The following is a 17,784-nucleotide window of genomic DNA, read 5'->3' as shown; positions in this document are numbered from 1 at the left end:
CAAAGAACAGCTCTCCCAGAAAACGTTTGAGCAGTGGCAGAAGCGCTGGGACCGCTATGTAAGTGCGAATGGGAACTACTTCGAGGGTGATGGTGACCATTAGGTAAGGTTTCAAAAAAAGGCAGCACCAGTCCCGAAAATTTTGGATAGCACCCCGTATGTGATACACCTTTGAATGATGCTCGAAATAATATATAGCAAATGAGGTGCAGCAAATGTTTTCTAACTCAAATTGTTCCGTACTTTTAGACAAATCATTTAACAAAACATTTGACGAATTTTTATATATATATATATATATATATATATATATATATATATATATATATATATATACACTCCTGGAAGTGGAAAATAGAACACATTGACACCGGTGTGTCAGACCCACCATACTTGCTCCGGACACTGCGAGAGGGCTGTACAAGCAATGATCACACGCACGGCACAGCGGACACACCAGGAACCGCGGTGTTGGCCGTCGAATGGCGCTAGCTGCGCAGCATTTGTGCACCGCCGCCGTCAGTGTCAGCCAGTTTGCCGTGGCATACGGAGCTCCATCGCAGTCTTGAACACTGGTAGCATGCCGCGACAGCGTGGACGTGAACTGTATGTGCAGTTGACGGACTTTGAGCGAGGGCGTATAGTGGGCATGCGGGAGGCCGGGTGGACGTACCGCCGAATTGCTCAACACGTGGGGCGTGAGGTCTCCACAGTACATCGATGTTGTCGCCAGTGGTCGGCGGAAGGTGCACGTGCCCGTCGACCTGGGACCGGACCGCAGCGACGCACGGATGCACGCCAAGACCATAGGATCCTACGCAGTGCCGTAGGGGACCGCACCGCCACTTCCCAGCGAATTAGGGACACTGTTGCTCCTGGGGTATCGGCGAGGACCATTCGCAACCGTCTCCATGAAGCTGGGCTACGGTCCCGCACACCATTAGGCCGTCTTCCGCTCACGCCCCAACATCGTGCAGCCCGCCTCCAGTGGTGTCGCGACAGGCGTGAATGGAGGGACGAATGGAGACGTGTCGTCTTCAGCGATGAGAGTCGCTTCTGCCTTGGTGCCAATGATGGTCGCATGCGTGTTTGGCGCCGTGCAGGTGAGCGCCACAATCAGCACTGCATACGACCGAGGCACACAGGGCCAACACCCGGCATCATGGTGTGGGGAGCGATCTCCTACACTGGCCATACACCACTGGTGATCGTTGAGGGGACACTGAATAGTGCACGGTACATCCAAACCGTCATCGAACCCATCGTTCTACCATTCCTAGACCGGCAAGGGAACTTGCTGTTCCAACAGGACAATGCACGTCCGCACGTATCCTGTGCCACCCAATGTGCTCTAGAAGGTGTAAGTCAACTACCCTGGCCAGCAAGATCTCCGGATCTGTCCCCCATTGAGCATGTTTGGGACTGGATGAAGCGTCGTCTCACGCGGTCTGCACGTCCAGCACGAACGCTGGTCCAGCTGAGGCGCCAGGTGGAAATGGCATGGCAAGCCGTTCCACAGGACTACATCCAGCATCTCTACGATCGTCTCCATGGGAGAATAGCAGCCTGCATTGTTGCGAAAGGTGGATATACACTGTACTAGTGCCGACATTGTGCATGCTCTGTTGCCTGTGTCTATGTGCCTGTGGTTCTGTCAGTGTGATCATGTGATGTATCTGACCCCAGGAATGTGTCAATAAAGTTTCCCCTTCCTGGGACAATGAATTCACGGTGTTCTTATTTCAATTTCCAGGAGTGTATTTTTTATTTCTCCCCTTCTTTGCTTCTGAAATAACTAGCGTGTATAACTGATGACATCCTTTTTAAAATAATTTCTCTCCTGACTAACAAATAAATAAATAAAATTATAAAAGATTGTCAATACTGGATTTTCACAATTCAAAATTTATTAAAATTTTGACTATTTATCCCGTTCTGGAGAATAGTATCGGACATATGCAGTAGGCTACGTATCAGTCAGCTATTGGCTTTCGATCTAAGTGTCGATATATCGATGAATCGATCAAATATGTTCACGTGACATCCATGTGTAGTGTGTACATTATAGCAATGTTAGCAAAAATGTGTGTAAATAGAACGTTGCTAAAAGCTCAGATAGAAAAACGGCCTATGTCATGAAATAGTATGGCTTGATTTTTATTTATGCATCCCTTTTCTGGTCTTGTACTAAGCCACTGCGCGAGTTGTTATGATGTCACATGTGTGTTTGTTGCATAGTTTACACAGAAGTAAGATATGAATATAATTTGTTTCTCTCAGCAGTACATTCTCCATTACAGATCTGCGCGCAGCCTCGTGGTTCAATAGCATTCATATTTCGACATAGGTACCACCACACCAACAACTGACTTGTTTCATCGCAAGGAAGGTTAAGCCGGTAAATAAAACTTCATTTCATTGCTGTTGGTGTAAGTGCTTGCAGTAGTGATTTATAACGTGTTTTAACAGTAGCGCCAACAGGATGTGGTAGTCTTGTGCAGAGTTAACTGATTTTACACATTTGTTCCTTTTATAGATATCGTGTTTAAATGTCTTGGATACGAGAGAAAGGCCTAAATCTTTTGGAAATGGTATGTGTGGACATTGTCAAATATGGGGGTGTGCCGAAGCACGTTGCGTTTATAATGGATGGAAACAGAAGGTTCGCAGAAAAAACTAAAGTGAAGAAGATAGAAGGACACACAAAAGGGTGAGTTTAGGTTAGTTGTCAGTATTGTATTACCTACGCCCATATTGATCGAGTCTTAACAAAAGTGTTTTTCTTAAACTTCAATTACCCATTAAAAAAAAGTACATTATAATTTTGAGTGACACAGAATAATCTGTTTTTATTGTCGGTGTTAATAATAGGAACGGCGTACTCTCTAAGTATGAGAATATTCGTATCACACAATGCTTTTTTTTTAATGCCTTTTATACCTTTACTGAACGTATTGTTTTAAAGTTGTAGTTGGCATTTCCATGATGGTTGTTAAATAACTAGGCAATGTCTTCAATCCTGCCGGCTACAGCCGTTTTTAGATGGCTTTGGGCGCTCTCTGACATCTATACATTTGTCAGAGTGTCTTCTTGTTATTTCACTTTTTACCGTGAGTTTCTAGTAGATTCCTAATATGTGCCACATCAGATTATGTTGGTGAAACTAATCCATATAATGCCTCAATCATCTCACTTTGTATAAGATTTTTATATGGTGTATTTTCTCCAATTTGAACAGTTAAAATAGACATTCTGAACTGAAGTTAACTGTCTGCCTTTTTAGGTTCTTATTAACTTTGTTTCCCGAGACCAAATTTGAAACTGTGTGTAATGTGACCTCTGCCGTACCACAGTTGCATTGTTACTTGCTTGCTATGCAGATTGAATCAATAGACTTGGGCTGTTGATGCCAAAGAGACAATGTGGTATTGGCAATGAGAAGAATCATGTCAAACCGATGGTAGTCCTTTGGTTACCAGCTTGCTGAATGGTATGAGATGCATGTAGCCTTAGGCTTTTTTATTCCCCTTGATTAACACACATTAAGAGAAGGTGATGCATTGGGTGGTTGTTGGAAAACCTTGTACATGAGTTTGCTGCATACTGCTATTAGAAATACCTTCTGAAGTTTTCCATTTTTTATGTTAGATGGTCCATAGTTCCATTTTGTTTAAATTAATGTATGGCATGGGTATTATTTACTGTCCTCACCAAGGGTGCCAACAGTTCATAACTTTTCCATCACCGAGCAAGGTGGCATGGTGGTTAGCACATTAGATTTGCGTTCAGGGGGCTGGTGGTTCAAACCCACATTCCGCCATCCTGATTTAGATTTTTGTGATTTCCCTAAATCGCTTCAGGCAAATGCCGGGCTGGTTCCTTTGAAAGTGCCCGGCCAACTTGCTTCCTATCTTTCCCTTATCCGATGAAACCGATGACCTCACTGGTTGTTCCCCTCCCCCAAATCAACCAACCAACCAGCTTTCCAGTTTTGACACCAATCTCTATACTCTTCCAGTGTTGCAGTTCTCTGTCACACAACAAGTGCATGTATATATTTTGTGTCAGTAGCCCTCTGGCCTCATGGTATGTCAGTTATACGTTACAAAAAAATCATTTTCATTTCCCTTTGCACTTTAAGTCAATAGTCTACTGATATAGTAGCCTGTTACACCCCCCCCCCCCTCCCCCCTGAATCTCAGTTGTGGGGGCTCAACTGATCTGTAGCATACATAGCATGAGGTATAGATTATGTTGGGAGGTGAATCCAGTGAATGACTGTTACCTAAAGGTGTACATTTTTCCATGTTTAATATATTCTCATTATGGGACACTGAGGAATACTCTATATGACTTGTCAGCTTTGATTAGTGACATAGGAAAATGTGACAAACACTGTGAACTATATACCGACTATAACATGATGTCATTGGCAATTTTTTTCAAACTTGCTAAGGTACAGATCAGTCAGTCACAACAACCAGGATTTTTTAGCATCACATTCGTTGGCTTTGCCAACTCTCAACCAAACTGTCACCTTCCAACCTAAAGATTAGTCTTTCGTGACATCTGAGTATTTTTACTATCATATTTGTTGACGAAGCCAACTCACAATCAAACTGTAACCTTTCAACGCAACCCATACCTTGGACTAAGCTACAGATCTGTATGTCACCAGAACCAGTTTGTTTGCTTTCAAATTTGTGGGCTTCTCCTACAAAACTGTGAACGTATGCACCAATTGAAAAATCAAAGGGTGGGGAACAATAACATAACTCCTATCTCCTGTTACCTGGTAATCGGTTTTGCTGCTGTCATGATATGTGTATGCACTAATGATTAAGCTTTCAGCTTGGCGAAGTGTTCAGAATTTCGTAGTCCATTAACCTGCTGCTCCTTATATTACATTACATTATTACGTATTAAACAGCCTGAATCATATTGCATGGATTCCACAGAAAGAGCTTTCTAGAATGTAGAAAGAAGCCAAAGATGTATATTATATTTAAGTGCAATACAATAAAATGAGTTTATAAAATACTACAGTATTATAAAACTTGTATTAATTCCAATGTTCTCTGTGAAGTGTAGCACAGTGATCAAAAAATTAATCATTCTGAGTAGACATCACACTAATACTGGGTAACACTGCCTCTAATCTTAATAATGGCTGGAATTCGGCAAGGATGTGTCCCCCGCCTCCCCAAGTATCTTCAGGTATGCTATACCCAGCTGAAACCATTCATCGATGAATGTATCCTCTGATGAAGATGTTGATTGCTATGTTTCACCAGCTGTTCAATATAATCTCACACATTTTATTTGGGATTAAGATCAGATAGTCAAGCAGGCCAATCAAGGTGTGAAAGCGTTCCTGAGTGTTCATCCAACCAGGAAAGTAGGGTTGCAGTCCTGCGAATACGGCTACTGTCGTCTCATAAGATGAGAGAGTCTATGGCATATTCATTGTGGAGTTGCAGAACAAAGGTCAACACTAGGTCACTGAGAATATTGAAATAAACATTCTCGTTCAAGTTTACAGTAACATAAATGAATGAGTGGTTGCAAATCATAATCTTAAAATACCTCCAAAAGGTCACAGAACTGCCTTTGGCCTGATCTACACCCTCCACACAGTGCAGGTTAAATGCCTCAGTGGGTCTTTGATGCACACAGTGCATTGCATCATTTGAAAGAGTTAAAAATCACAATTTGTTGGACCACACTACATGTCTCCATTCAACTACTGTCCAATTTCTGTAATGTTTGGACCATTGAAGATGTTCAGCCTTATGTAACCCTGTGAACAATGCTCTTCTGTGAAGTATTTGACTCCAAATGTACATCGCAGTGTTCACTCAGAAAATGATTGGTGTGAACTTGCATTCACTGATGACAGAAATTTTTCTAGGGTTTGAAACTGATCGTCATTGACACTTGTCTCTGGTCCTTGTAAGTTAGGATATTTGTACAGTCACTGTTGTTATGCCATGTAACATGGCTGTGAATGGAACACCAGTCTTTGTATACATGTTGGACAGTCCATCTTGATACGAATTTGTCAGCTTCATTCAATGAGTGAGTGGTCATGGGCACATCAAAACACAGTAGGTATATTTTGGCGCTTTAACCCATCTTACTGCATGTATTCCATACAGTCCTATATACACTGATCAGCCAGAACATTATAACCACCGACCTACTATCGATATATACCCATCCAAGCGATAGCTGTGTCACCTGGCAAGGAATGACTGCTAGTCAGACACTCGCACAGTGCATGTAGTATCGGTGAGAATGCTGTCTGTGTGTAGAATGGGGAAGGAATTTGACTGAGGGCAGATTGTGATCACCTGGAGGCTTTGCATGAGCATTTCAGAAACTGCACAACTTGTTGGGTGTCCGAGAAGTGCTGTGGTGAGTGTCTTCAACGCACGGTGAAACCATGTCAGGATGTCGTGGGGTTGGGTGGCCACCCCTCATTACAGATGTTGGACGTCATAGACTGGGCAGACTGGTAAAACAGGACAGGCAGCAGACTGTGGCGGAACTAACATAAGAGTTTAATACTGGGCAGAGTACAACGTGTTTGAACACTCCTAATGATGGGCTTCTGCAGCCGATGACCCATGCACATTAATACTGGGCAGAGTACAACGTGTTTGAACACTCCTAATGATGGGCTTCTGCAGCCGATGACCCATGCATGTGCAAGTGTTAACACCATGACTGGAATGGGCATGTGACCATCGGTACTGGATGTTGGTGCAGTGGCAGTGTTGCACAGTCTTATGAACCCGATACGTTCTTCATCACACCAATGGAAAGGAGCGAATCTCTTGTCTTCCAAGAGAAAAATGCCTTGATACATGTTCTGTGGAACAGAGACAGCCTGATGGCAGCTCCATTATGCTCTGGGGAACATTCACATGGACATCCATGGGTCCAGTGGAGCTTGTACAAGGCACCATGATGGCCAAGGAGTATCATACACTGGTTGCAGACCACATATTCCCCTTTGTGAGGATCATGTTTCCTGATGGCAGTGGCATTTTTGAGCAAGATAATGTACCGTGTCACAAGGCCAGGAGTGTGATAGAATGGTTTGAGGAACACAGTGGTGAGTTCCAATTGATGTGCTGGCCCTCCGAACTTGTGAGATCTGAACCCAATCAGTAACATCTGAGATATGATTGAACATGGTGACAGAACTCATTGCCTCCCTCCCTGAAATTTATGGGAATTAGGTGACTTGTGTGTGCAGTTGTTAACTCCCTCCAGCAACCTACCGAGGCCTCATTGCTTTCAGGTTGTGGCTTGTTGCCACAGTTACCTGTGCCCAAGTTAGACATACTAGCTGTTAGGTAGGTGGTCATAATGTTCTGGCTGATCAGTGTACACACCATTTAACTCAGTCAGTGGTAGAGGGTCACCTAACTGCATGGTACCTTCTACCTCATCTGAAATGACCAGCATGCTCTTTCAATTTAGTGTTCTGTCTGGTGAGCTTACACTTCAATAAAGTTTATTTATTTATTTGAGATACATATTCCACAGATCCCCGAGTGCCTGTCCGCTCCGGTGTGGAGCCATACAACTCGCATTCGGGAGGACTACGGTTCAATCCCGTCTCCGGCCATCCTGATTTAGGTTTTCCGTGATTTCCCTAAATCACTTCAGGCAAATGCCGGGATGGTTCCTTTGAATGGGCACGGCCGATTTCCTTCCTCATCCTTCCCTTACCCGAGCTTGCGCTCCGTCTCTAATGACCTCGTTGTCGACGGGACGTTAAACACTAATCTCCTCCTCCTCCTCCTCCTCCTCCTCCTCCTCCTCCACAGATCCAGTATGGCATGATTACGCATATATGTGGAATGAGTCAAAGCAGATACAATAATAGATATCATACAATACAATACATACTGGTATATTACACATGGTAGATGAAGATAATAAACAATACAATACAATACAAAAATACAATAGTGATAAAAAACAATACAGATGCAATGACAAAGGAAATAGTCTGAATTACTACCCAAATTATTTATCTCTGCTGAAGAATTCATCTAAAGAGTAGAAACATTTTTCCAGTAGGAATTCCTTTAGCTTTTTTAATACCATTTTATTTTCATTTAGACACTTTATATTACTCGGGAGTGCTTTAAAGATTTTTGTACTTGTGTACTACCCCTTTTTGTAACAGAGACAGATTTTTCTGTTCACAGTGCCACGTTTTTGTCTTGTAATAATGATGGCATGCCTCATTTGTTTCATATTCAGAGGAATTGATAAGTGTGAAAGCCATGAGTGAGAAGAGATATTGTGAGGTAGTGGTTAATATACCTAACTGTTTAAAAATTGTGACACGAGATTCTTGGAAGAACACTACATATAATTTGGACTACTTTTTTTTTTGCTTACAAAAATTTTTTTTGAAAGTGGTGAGTTGCCCCAGAAGATAATTCCATAGATCATTAATATATATAATAAATAGGAGGGGACCAAGGACTGACCCTACTGGAACTCCACGATGTACTGTTCCCCAGTCACTCTATCGTCTCTACTTGTAGGTTGTTAACACTTAATACCATGTTTTGTTGTCTGTCTTCTAAATATGATCTGAGCCAGTTGCCCATTTGTCCATGGATTCCATATTGGGCTGCTTTTCCCAAAAGTATTCTGTGATCGACGCGGTCGAAAGCCTTAGTCAGGTCACAGAATATGCCAACGGGTAATTTTTTTTCTTGTCAAGGCATTCTAAAACTTTATTTGTAAGTGCATAAATTGCTTCGGTTGTAGATACACCTGATCTGAAACCAAATTGTTGTTTACTAATTAGTACAAATTTTTTCTAGGTGATTGACAATCCTGATGTATATTAATTTTTCAAATACTTTAGAAAATGCTGTTACAAGAGAGAGAGGACGTAGTTGGAAACATCTGTGGATCACCTTTTTTGTAGAGGGTCTTCACAGTAACATACACTCCTGGAAATTGAAATAAGAACACCATGAATCCCTTGTCCCAGGAAGGGGAAACTTTATTGACACATTCCTGGGGTCAGATACATCACATGATTACACTGACAGAACCACAGGCACATAGACACAGGCAACAGAGCATGCACAATGTCGGCACTAGTACAGTGTATATCCACCTTCCGCAGCAATGCAGGCTGCTATTCTCCCATGGAGACGATCGTAGAGATGCTGGATGTAGTCCTGTGGAACGGCTTGCCATGCCATTTCCACCTGGCGCCTCAGTTGGACCAGCGTTCGTGCTGGACGTGCAGACCGCGTGAGACGACGCTTCATCCAGTCTCAAACATGCTCAATGGGGGACAGATCCGGAGATCTTGCTGGCCAGGGTAGTTGACTTACACCTTCTAGAGCACATTGGGTGGCACGGGATACATGCGGACGTGCATTGTCCTGTTGGAACAGCAAGTTCCCTTGCCGGTCTAGGAATGGTAGAACGATGGGTTCGATGACGGTTTGGATGTACCGTGCACTATTCAGTGTCCCCTCGACGATCACCAGTGGTGTACGGCCAGTGTAGGAGATCGCTCCCCACACCATGATGCCGGGTGTTGGCCCTGTGTGCCTCGGTCGTATGCAGTCCTGATTGTGGCGCTCACCTGCACGGCGCCAAGGCAGAAGCGACTCTCATCGCTGAAGACGACACGTCTCCATTCGTCCCTCCATTCACGCCTGTCGCGACACCACTGGAGGCGGGCTGCACGATGTTGGGGCGTGAGCGGAAGACGGCCTAACGGTGTGCGGGACCGTAGCCCAGCTTCATGGAGACGGTTGCGAATGGTCCTCGCCGATACCCCAGGAGCAACAGTGTCCCTAATTTGCGGGGAAGTGGCGGTGCGGTCCCCTACGGCACTGCGTAGGATCCTACGGTCTTGGCGTGCATCCGTGCGTCGCTGCGGTCCGGTCCCAGGTCGACGGGCACGTGCACCTTCCGTCGACCACTGGCGACAACATCGATGTACTATGGAGACCTCACGCCCCACGTGTTGAGCAATTCGGCGGTACGTCCACCCGGCCTCCCGCATGCCCACTATACGCCCTCGCTCAAAGTCCGTCAACTGCACATACAGTTCACGTCCACGCTGTCGCGGCATGCTACCAGTGTTCAAGACTGCGATGGAGCTCCGTATGCCATACGCCCTCGCTCAAAGTCCGTCAACTGCACATACAGTTCACGTCCACGCTGTCGCGGCATGCTACCAGTGTTCAAGACTGCGATGGAGCTCCGTATGCCATGGCAAACTGGCTGACACTGACGGCGGCGGTGCACAAATGCTGCGCAGCTAGCGCCATTCGACGGCCATCACCGCGGTTCCTGGTGTGTCCGCTGTGCCGTGCGTGTGATCATTGCTTGTACAGCCCTCTCGCAGTGTCCGGAGCAAGTATGGTGAGTCTGACACACCGGTGTCAATGTGTTCTTTTTTCCATTTCCAGGAGTGTACTTCATTCTGTCAGGGAAGATACCTTGCATTGAATATATGGGCTACAACTTTAGCGAGTTGATTATAGCTGGCTTTTAGCAGTTTGCTGGAAATATTGTCTACACCCAAAGAATTTTTACTTTTTATAGAAACTATGGTTTTTCGTACTTCTTGTACAGGTATGGGGGCCATACCTATCATGTCTATAGAGTTAGGGAAAAGTTCTTTCAGAGTTTTTATTGGCTTTTCTGAAGAGCCTTTGCATGCTGTTCTCTCAGCAACAGTTTAAAAAGTGCTCATTAAAGATTTTAGCTACAATATCTTGATTTGAACTAGCTAACCTTCAATGTTAAGAGCAATATTTTGCGTCTTGTTGGGGTAATTTGCAACAGTCTCATTTCGTATCACTTCACATACAGTTTTGATTTTATTAGTGGAGTTGTTTTTTGAACACTGATACATACTTTTTGATTTCTGAATGACTTTGTTCAATATTTTACAGTATTTTTTATAGTTATTTAAAAGGTTAGGGTCATCTGAATTTTTTTAGGCAATGTACAACTCTTTCTTTTGCATGAAATCCTAATTCCAGTGGTAATCCAAAGCTTGTTGGTGGATTTTTTAGTATGGGTTTTATATATTCTTTTTGGAAAGGTACTTTCAAATATTAGAGCCATTTCATTACTGAAAAGGTTGTATTTGGAATTGGCATTTTCTACATTATATACTGGACCCCAGTCTACGTTTTGGAGACGTGATTTAAAGATCTCAATAGTTTCATCAGTAGATTTCCTAGTAATATTCCAGTTGGGACCACTATTAATCTCACAAATACTTGAAATGTTGATGGTGAGTCTTTGTCCATCATGGTCAGAGAGACCATGACAGCTATATCATCAACCTTGGTTATGTCAATAAATACGTTATCAATTAATGATTTTGTTCATGAAGTTTCTAGTGGGAAAATTTACAGCAGAAGCAAGATTATATGAGGACATCAAGTTCTAAAGGTCTATTCTGTCTTTGGAGTTCATTAGGAAATTTGCATTGAAGTCGCCAACAACTAGGACACCTCTACCGAATTTAAATATGTATATTAAGAGTGCATCTAACTGTTTCCAAAAAAATGCTAACGTTACCTGAAGGTGCCCTGTATAAAGCTACTACTGCTATATAAGAATTATTTAAAGCCAACTCCATATCACACACTACAAACTGTTGATCTATACAACTGTTGATCCACCATGGTCAGAGAGACCATGACAGCTATATCATCAATCTCATTAATTACACTGCATGTGATGCTGCTTCTGACATAGATCACTACTCCACCTTTTTCTATGAATTTTCTACAGTAATATGTTTTATCTATAGCAAGTTTTTCAATATCTGACATAACATGGTGCTCACTAAAGCACAGAACATGGGCACAATCTATACCTTGTGGCTCCTGGATATTAATTAAGAGTTCATTATTCTTTTTGATCAGGCTACATATGTTTTGTTGGTAAATAGTCAGATTTTGATTTCCAGAACCACTTACACATTTATCCCTAAAAAAGAAATATCAGTTGACAGAGTGGGTTTGGTATTTTTTCACTAGCCATTTATTCAAGTTGGGTCTGTTTCCATGTACTGGGAGACTGGGAAGAATCAGCTTTACCTGGTGTTTTCAGCAGCCGTTTGTCCAATGTCATCTGTCTATACCCATTCCTGCAGTCTTCTTGTGTTGTGGAGCACTCATTCTTCGAATGTGTGTGTTTTGAGTATACATTGTTCCTAGCATTTGCGACGATTTCACAAATAATGGATGCTAAGTGACTTTTTCCGTGCCGATTAAGGTGAAGGCCTTGAGTGGTGTAAAGTTCTCTACTAAAATTTTGCGCATTAACCATTTGTACATTTGCATAACATTTGCAAATTTCTGAATATTGACTGTATATGCTACTGCTCTGCTAACACACGAGAATTGAGGCAAGTCATACCTGTGTGGAATATCGAGAACAATGATGTTTGAGTTATTTAGGTGGTTTAGAGCAGATTTTAAGGCATTAACAGCATGCAAACCATTGTTGTGTGCAAAGTCATTTGCACCACCACAGATTTCAGTGAAGTCTTCCTTCATTGTCTTTTGAGAAATATTGTTTACAGTTGAAAGCACTTGGTCAAAACAAGTGCCAGGTTTAATAAAACCTGAAGCATTTACTTCACTGTTTACGCTTTTTATTTCATGTGCAGGGCCTCTAAGATGACTATCACCCATTAAATGTACATTTATTCTTCTTGCTGAATTTGTTGTGTTGGTTAAATTAACTGTCGTTTTGAATATTGACTTTACCTTGCTTCTGTTTACGAGTAATAGTTTTGGCTGGCGAGGTTCCACATTTTGCTTAATAACAGGCTTTTCTTTCAGATGATACATGATTTGATCTTTTGTAGATAGGCCTACCGTTTTTTGGAGCATCACAGGAAAATTTATTACTAAAGACGAAATGTTCATGCTATGGTTAGTGTTACCGGTACACCCAGAATGCGTTGGAATAATTGAAATGGCGACGGAATCTTTGGTCACTGTGTACACTTTATTTCTGTCGAATTCACTTACGCCCTGCTTGGCTGTTTTTAGTTTTCTATGATCATTTCCAAGACATTTGAGTCTATCAGCTAACACTTTGTTTTCTGCCAAGGATCTGCGCACAATTTCTTGCAACAAATTAATAGTTTCAACTAGTTTTGCGTTGTCAGGATGGACTTCACATGTTACACACTTACATTTTGAGCTGGATGATTTTTCACTGCAGTTTGTGTGTGTGTGTGTGTGTGTGTGTGTGTGTGTGTGTGTGTGTGTGTGTGTGTGTGTGTGTGTGTGTGTCACTAGACTTGAAACTTTCTGAAGCACTTTTGTTGATCATCTTCTTGCTGTTGATGCCGGATAACATTTGAAAATTTGAAATAACTAGAGGCACAAATTCACTAAACTTCTCATATGCCGCCATCTTGTAAATAGTGGAAGGACTTGGTCAACAAAAGTACCCAAGATGGTCAGAAAGACTTATTTTAGATGTGCACTTTGTATATTGCACTCTGGACATAGTGTAAGCCCAATAATTTTATTTTTTGACACTAAGATTGTTAGGCGTTTTGTGGTTGTCATATTTACAGGCTCAAAATTTTCAGTTATAGTAACTTCTTGTAATGTTGGTTGACTGAATTCTTGAATTTACCATAAAAAGGGGCTGTCCTCACACTGCAGTCTACAAGAATGCTTCTTTGAGTGCCAGTATTCTCTTTTCAGTGTTATACCATTAACCCAGTAAATTTTACCTTCCCTTTCCTATTTCAGATGTAGACTACAAACTGTGAAGAAACTTGATGAGAATTATACCATTGTTAAATCATGTGTCTGAGAGAGGCAGTCAGTGTATCCTAATCCCTGTCAATACTGTTTCCTGAATAATGGTAAACTATCAGTTGGTGATCAGTTTGTCGTCGCCATTATACTATTGTATACAACTTGCAAAAAGATACTAGTTCCTCCATTACTTTGCTGGAAGTTAGTGAACAGGGTAATTCTTATCAAATTATTCAACAGCTGGCCCTCATTCATTCCCTGACAACTGCTTCAAAGTAGGACTGTCCTTGCATTTCTTACTTTCTCCAAATTCCTACTGAACCTAGAGTACACCAACATCTACCAAAGTAATATTTTTGTTTCCATTGACAGAACTGTCTGTTACTGTTCTTTCAGTTATGCTCAAATTTCATTTTATTGTTATCAGTTCTCGTGTCTCACCCTCCCTCCACCCCCTATGCCCCCACCCTATTCCACTTTCTCCCAAACATAGTAATTCTTTGGTGATGAAGCAGAAGTACTGTGAATGCAGGACATGAAGCGCATGTATTGGCATGTAAATGTTATTATTGTGTAAGATTGTGTGCCATGTGATAGTGAATTAATCGCTCATTGGTAAATTAACCATGGTTTAAAACAGTAAAATTATTTATTTATGTATTGATTTTTGCATATGATCATAGCGGAAAAAAGTTGATATTTAGAGAAATTGATAATATTTTTACCAACAAGTAAGTTTTGGCTACATAGCCATTAGGCAGAGATGAGAATTGAAAAGTGCAGTGTTTGTCTGGTTTACCACAGGGCCTAACAGGTTCAGAAAGCTCATTAATATCAGTGAAATTCTGTTTTCCAAGTGGAATCTATATCATAAATATGTGGTGGTGGAGGTGCGTTTATAACTGTAAAACATCTGTATCTACATCACTACTCTGCAATTCACACTTAAGTGCCAGGCAGAGGGTTCTTGGAACCAAATTCAGACTATTTGTCTACCATTCCAGTCTGTTACAGTGTGTGGGGAAAATGAACATTTAAATGTTTCTGTGCAAGCTCTGGTTTCTCTTATTTTATTATGATGATTGCTTTTTTTCCCCTATGTAGATTGGCGACAATTTCACATTGAGAGGAAAAAGCTTGTGATAGAAATTTTGTGAAAAGCTCTTGCCATGGAAGAACTTTCTCCCTGTGTAACAGCAGTGTTCCATAGGTTGCTAGAGGAACAAAGCTTTTCGTAGTGATTGTAAAAAAGCACAGGTCATTCATGTTTTAAAGATGTACAAAACAATAGGACTATGTCACAGACATTGGTCTGTTGTAGAATTCTGGAGCAGGTTTTATGTTCACATATTATGGCATTTCTGGAGACCAAAAATCTCCTCTATAGAAATCAATATGGGTTCCAAAAATGACAACCATGTGAGAACAGGCTCTCTCATTGTTTGTCCACATGAGCCAGAAAGCAGTAAATACCAGCACCCACCTTAATGCCATGTACCTTCATTTCTGGAATGTTTTCTATACAGTTCTGTAGTACCAACTAATGAACAAATTACTGTGTATGGAATATCAGCCGACCTGTGTGATTGGATTGAAGAGTTTCTAGCAAACGGAACACAGCATGTCATTCTTAACAAATGTGAAACTTGATTTGTGTGTACCCCAAGGTAGTGTCATAAGACCATTACTTTTCATAATATATATAAATGATGCACTGGATAATACCAAAAGTTCCTTGAGGCTTTTCATAGACAATGCTGTTTTATATAGATAAAATTGTAATGAAATGCAGGAAGAATGCAAAGGATAGACGTGTGGTGTAGGGGTTGGCAGTTGCCCCTCAACGTAAAAAATATAATGTATTGGGCATAAATAGCCAGAAAGACTGATTATTGTAAGATTACACAATTGCATAACAGTCACTGGAAGTAGTCACATCTATCATCTAGGCATATGCATTCAGAGTTATTTGACGTTGAATGTCAGCATAAAACTAATTGCAGTGAAGGCAGATTCCAGTCTCAGATTCCTTACCAGAATCTTCGGGAAGTGTAGTCCACCCATAATGGAAGTAGCTTACAAAACCCCCGTTTGACCAATAAATTCAATATGGTACAGGTAGTAAGTGTGAGACTGTCACAGAGCTGCTCAGCCAACTCCAGTTGTAGACACTGCAAGAGGCCTTCTGCATCACAGTGTGGTTTATTGTTAAAATTCTGAAAGTATACATGCCTCGAAGAGTCAATCAATATATTGCTTCCTCCTACATATACACACATCAAACCGAGCAAGGTGGCGCAGTGGTTAGCACACTGGACTCGGATTTGGGACGACGAGGTTCAATCCTGCGTCCGGCCATCCTGATTTAGGTTTTCCGTGATTTCCCTAAATCGCTCCAGGCAAATGCCGGGATGGTTCCTTTGAAAGGGCATGGCCGACTTCCTTCCCCATCCTTCCGTAATCCGATGAGACTGATGACCTCAATGTCTGGTCTCCTCCCCCGACAACAACCCAACCAACCCAACACGCATCAAAAAAAGTTTTGCATCACCTTGGTTCTGAGAGTTCCTGAACCTGTACAGAAAATTGGAATAGAGATCAACCTAAACATCATTTCCGCCCTTTTTATTGCTCATGAAAACCACACAGTTAATGTTGTACCACCATATAGCGAGACCTTCAGAGGTGGTGGTCCAGATTGTTGTACACACTAGTACCTCTAATATCCAGTAGCACGTCCTCTTGTATTGATGCACATCTGTGTTTGTTGTAGCACAAGTTCATCAAGGCACTGTTGGTCCAGATTGTCCCACCCTCAATGATGATTCGGTGTAGATCCCTCAGAGTGGTTGGTGGGTCACATTGTCCATAAACAACCCTTTTCAATCTATCCCAGGCCTGTTTGATAGGGTTCATATCTGGAGAACATGCTGGCCACTCTAGTCGAGCAATGTTGTTATCCTGAAGGAAGTTATTCACGAGATGTGCACGATGGGGGCATGAATTGTATTCTATGAAGATGAATGCCTTGTCAATATGCTGCAGATATGGTTGCACTATCAGTCAGAGGATGGCATTCGCGTATCGTACAGCTGTTACTGCACCTTCCATGACCACCAGTGGCATACATCGGCTCCACATAATGCTACCCCAAAACAACAGGGAACCTCCACCGTGCTGCACTTGCTGGACACTGTGTCTTAGGTGTTCAGCCTGACCGGGTTGCCTCCAAACACATCTCCCACGATTGTCTGGTTGAAGGCATATGTTGGACCATCTGTACCACGCTGCATGGTGTCGTGGTTGCAAAGATGGACCTTGCCATGGTCGTCGGAAGTGAAGATGTGCATCATGCAGCCTATTGGGCACAGTTGGAATCGTAACACGACATCCTGTGGCGGCACAAAAAGCATGATTCAACATTGTGGCATTGCTGTCAGGGCTCCTCCAAGCCATAATCCATAGGTAGTGGTCATCCACTGCGGTAGTAGCCCTTGGGCAGTCTTAGTGAGGCATGTCATTGACAGTCCCTGTCTCTCTGTATCTCCTCCATGTCCGGACAACTTTGCTTTGGCTCACTCTGAAACACCTGGACACTTGCCTTGTTGAGAGCCCTTCCTGGCACAAAGTAACAATGTGGACACGATCAAACCGTGGTATTGACTGTCTAGGCATGGTTGAACTACAGAAAACACGAGCCGTGTACCTCCTGTTGGACCCACTCCGTCTAATAGGCGCTGCTCATGCATGGTTGTTTACATCTTTGGGCTGGTTTAGTGACATCTCTGAACAGTCAAAGGGACTGTCTCTGTGATACAATATCCACAGCCAACATCTGTATTCAGGAGTTCTGGGAACCGGGGTAAGGCAAAACTTTTTTTTATGTGTGTGTATATCACGAAAAGACCGTGAACATCAAATTAGAGGGACATGATCACATGACGTTTTATTAATATGGGGAGAAATGACA

The 17,784-nt window shown here is 42.3% G+C and overlaps 1 protein-coding gene across 2 annotated transcripts in view; it reads left to right on the top strand.

The window, feature by feature from the left end:
- Positions 1-2,009: 2,009 nt before the first annotated feature.
- The window catches only part of LOC124721799 (dehydrodolichyl diphosphate synthase complex subunit DHDDS), a 64,975-nt gene continuing 49,200 nt past the window's right edge, over positions 2,010-17,784 (top strand). Inside the window, exons 1-3 of one of the 2 annotated variants that reach the window (XM_047246921.1) lie at positions 2,010-2,143; positions 2,301-2,398; positions 2,537-2,710. In XM_047246921.1, coding sequence (XP_047102877.1) covers positions 2,550-2,710 — 161 coding nt within the window. In that variant the 5' untranslated portion in view covers positions 2,010-2,143; positions 2,301-2,398; positions 2,537-2,549. Of the gene's footprint in view, positions 2,144-2,300; positions 2,430-2,536; positions 2,711-17,784 lie in introns of both variants that reach the window. The other variant, XM_047246922.1, reaches the window with a different exon arrangement.

The sequence above is a fragment of the Schistocerca piceifrons genome, chromosome X (genome assembly GCF_021461385.2).
Source record: "Schistocerca piceifrons isolate TAMUIC-IGC-003096 chromosome X, iqSchPice1.1, whole genome shotgun sequence".
In the NCBI taxonomy this organism is placed as follows: Eukaryota; Metazoa; Arthropoda; class Insecta; order Orthoptera; family Acrididae; genus Schistocerca; species Schistocerca piceifrons.
The sequence above is the reverse complement of the archived record's forward strand: the minus strand, read 5'-3'. Positions and strand labels throughout refer to the sequence as shown.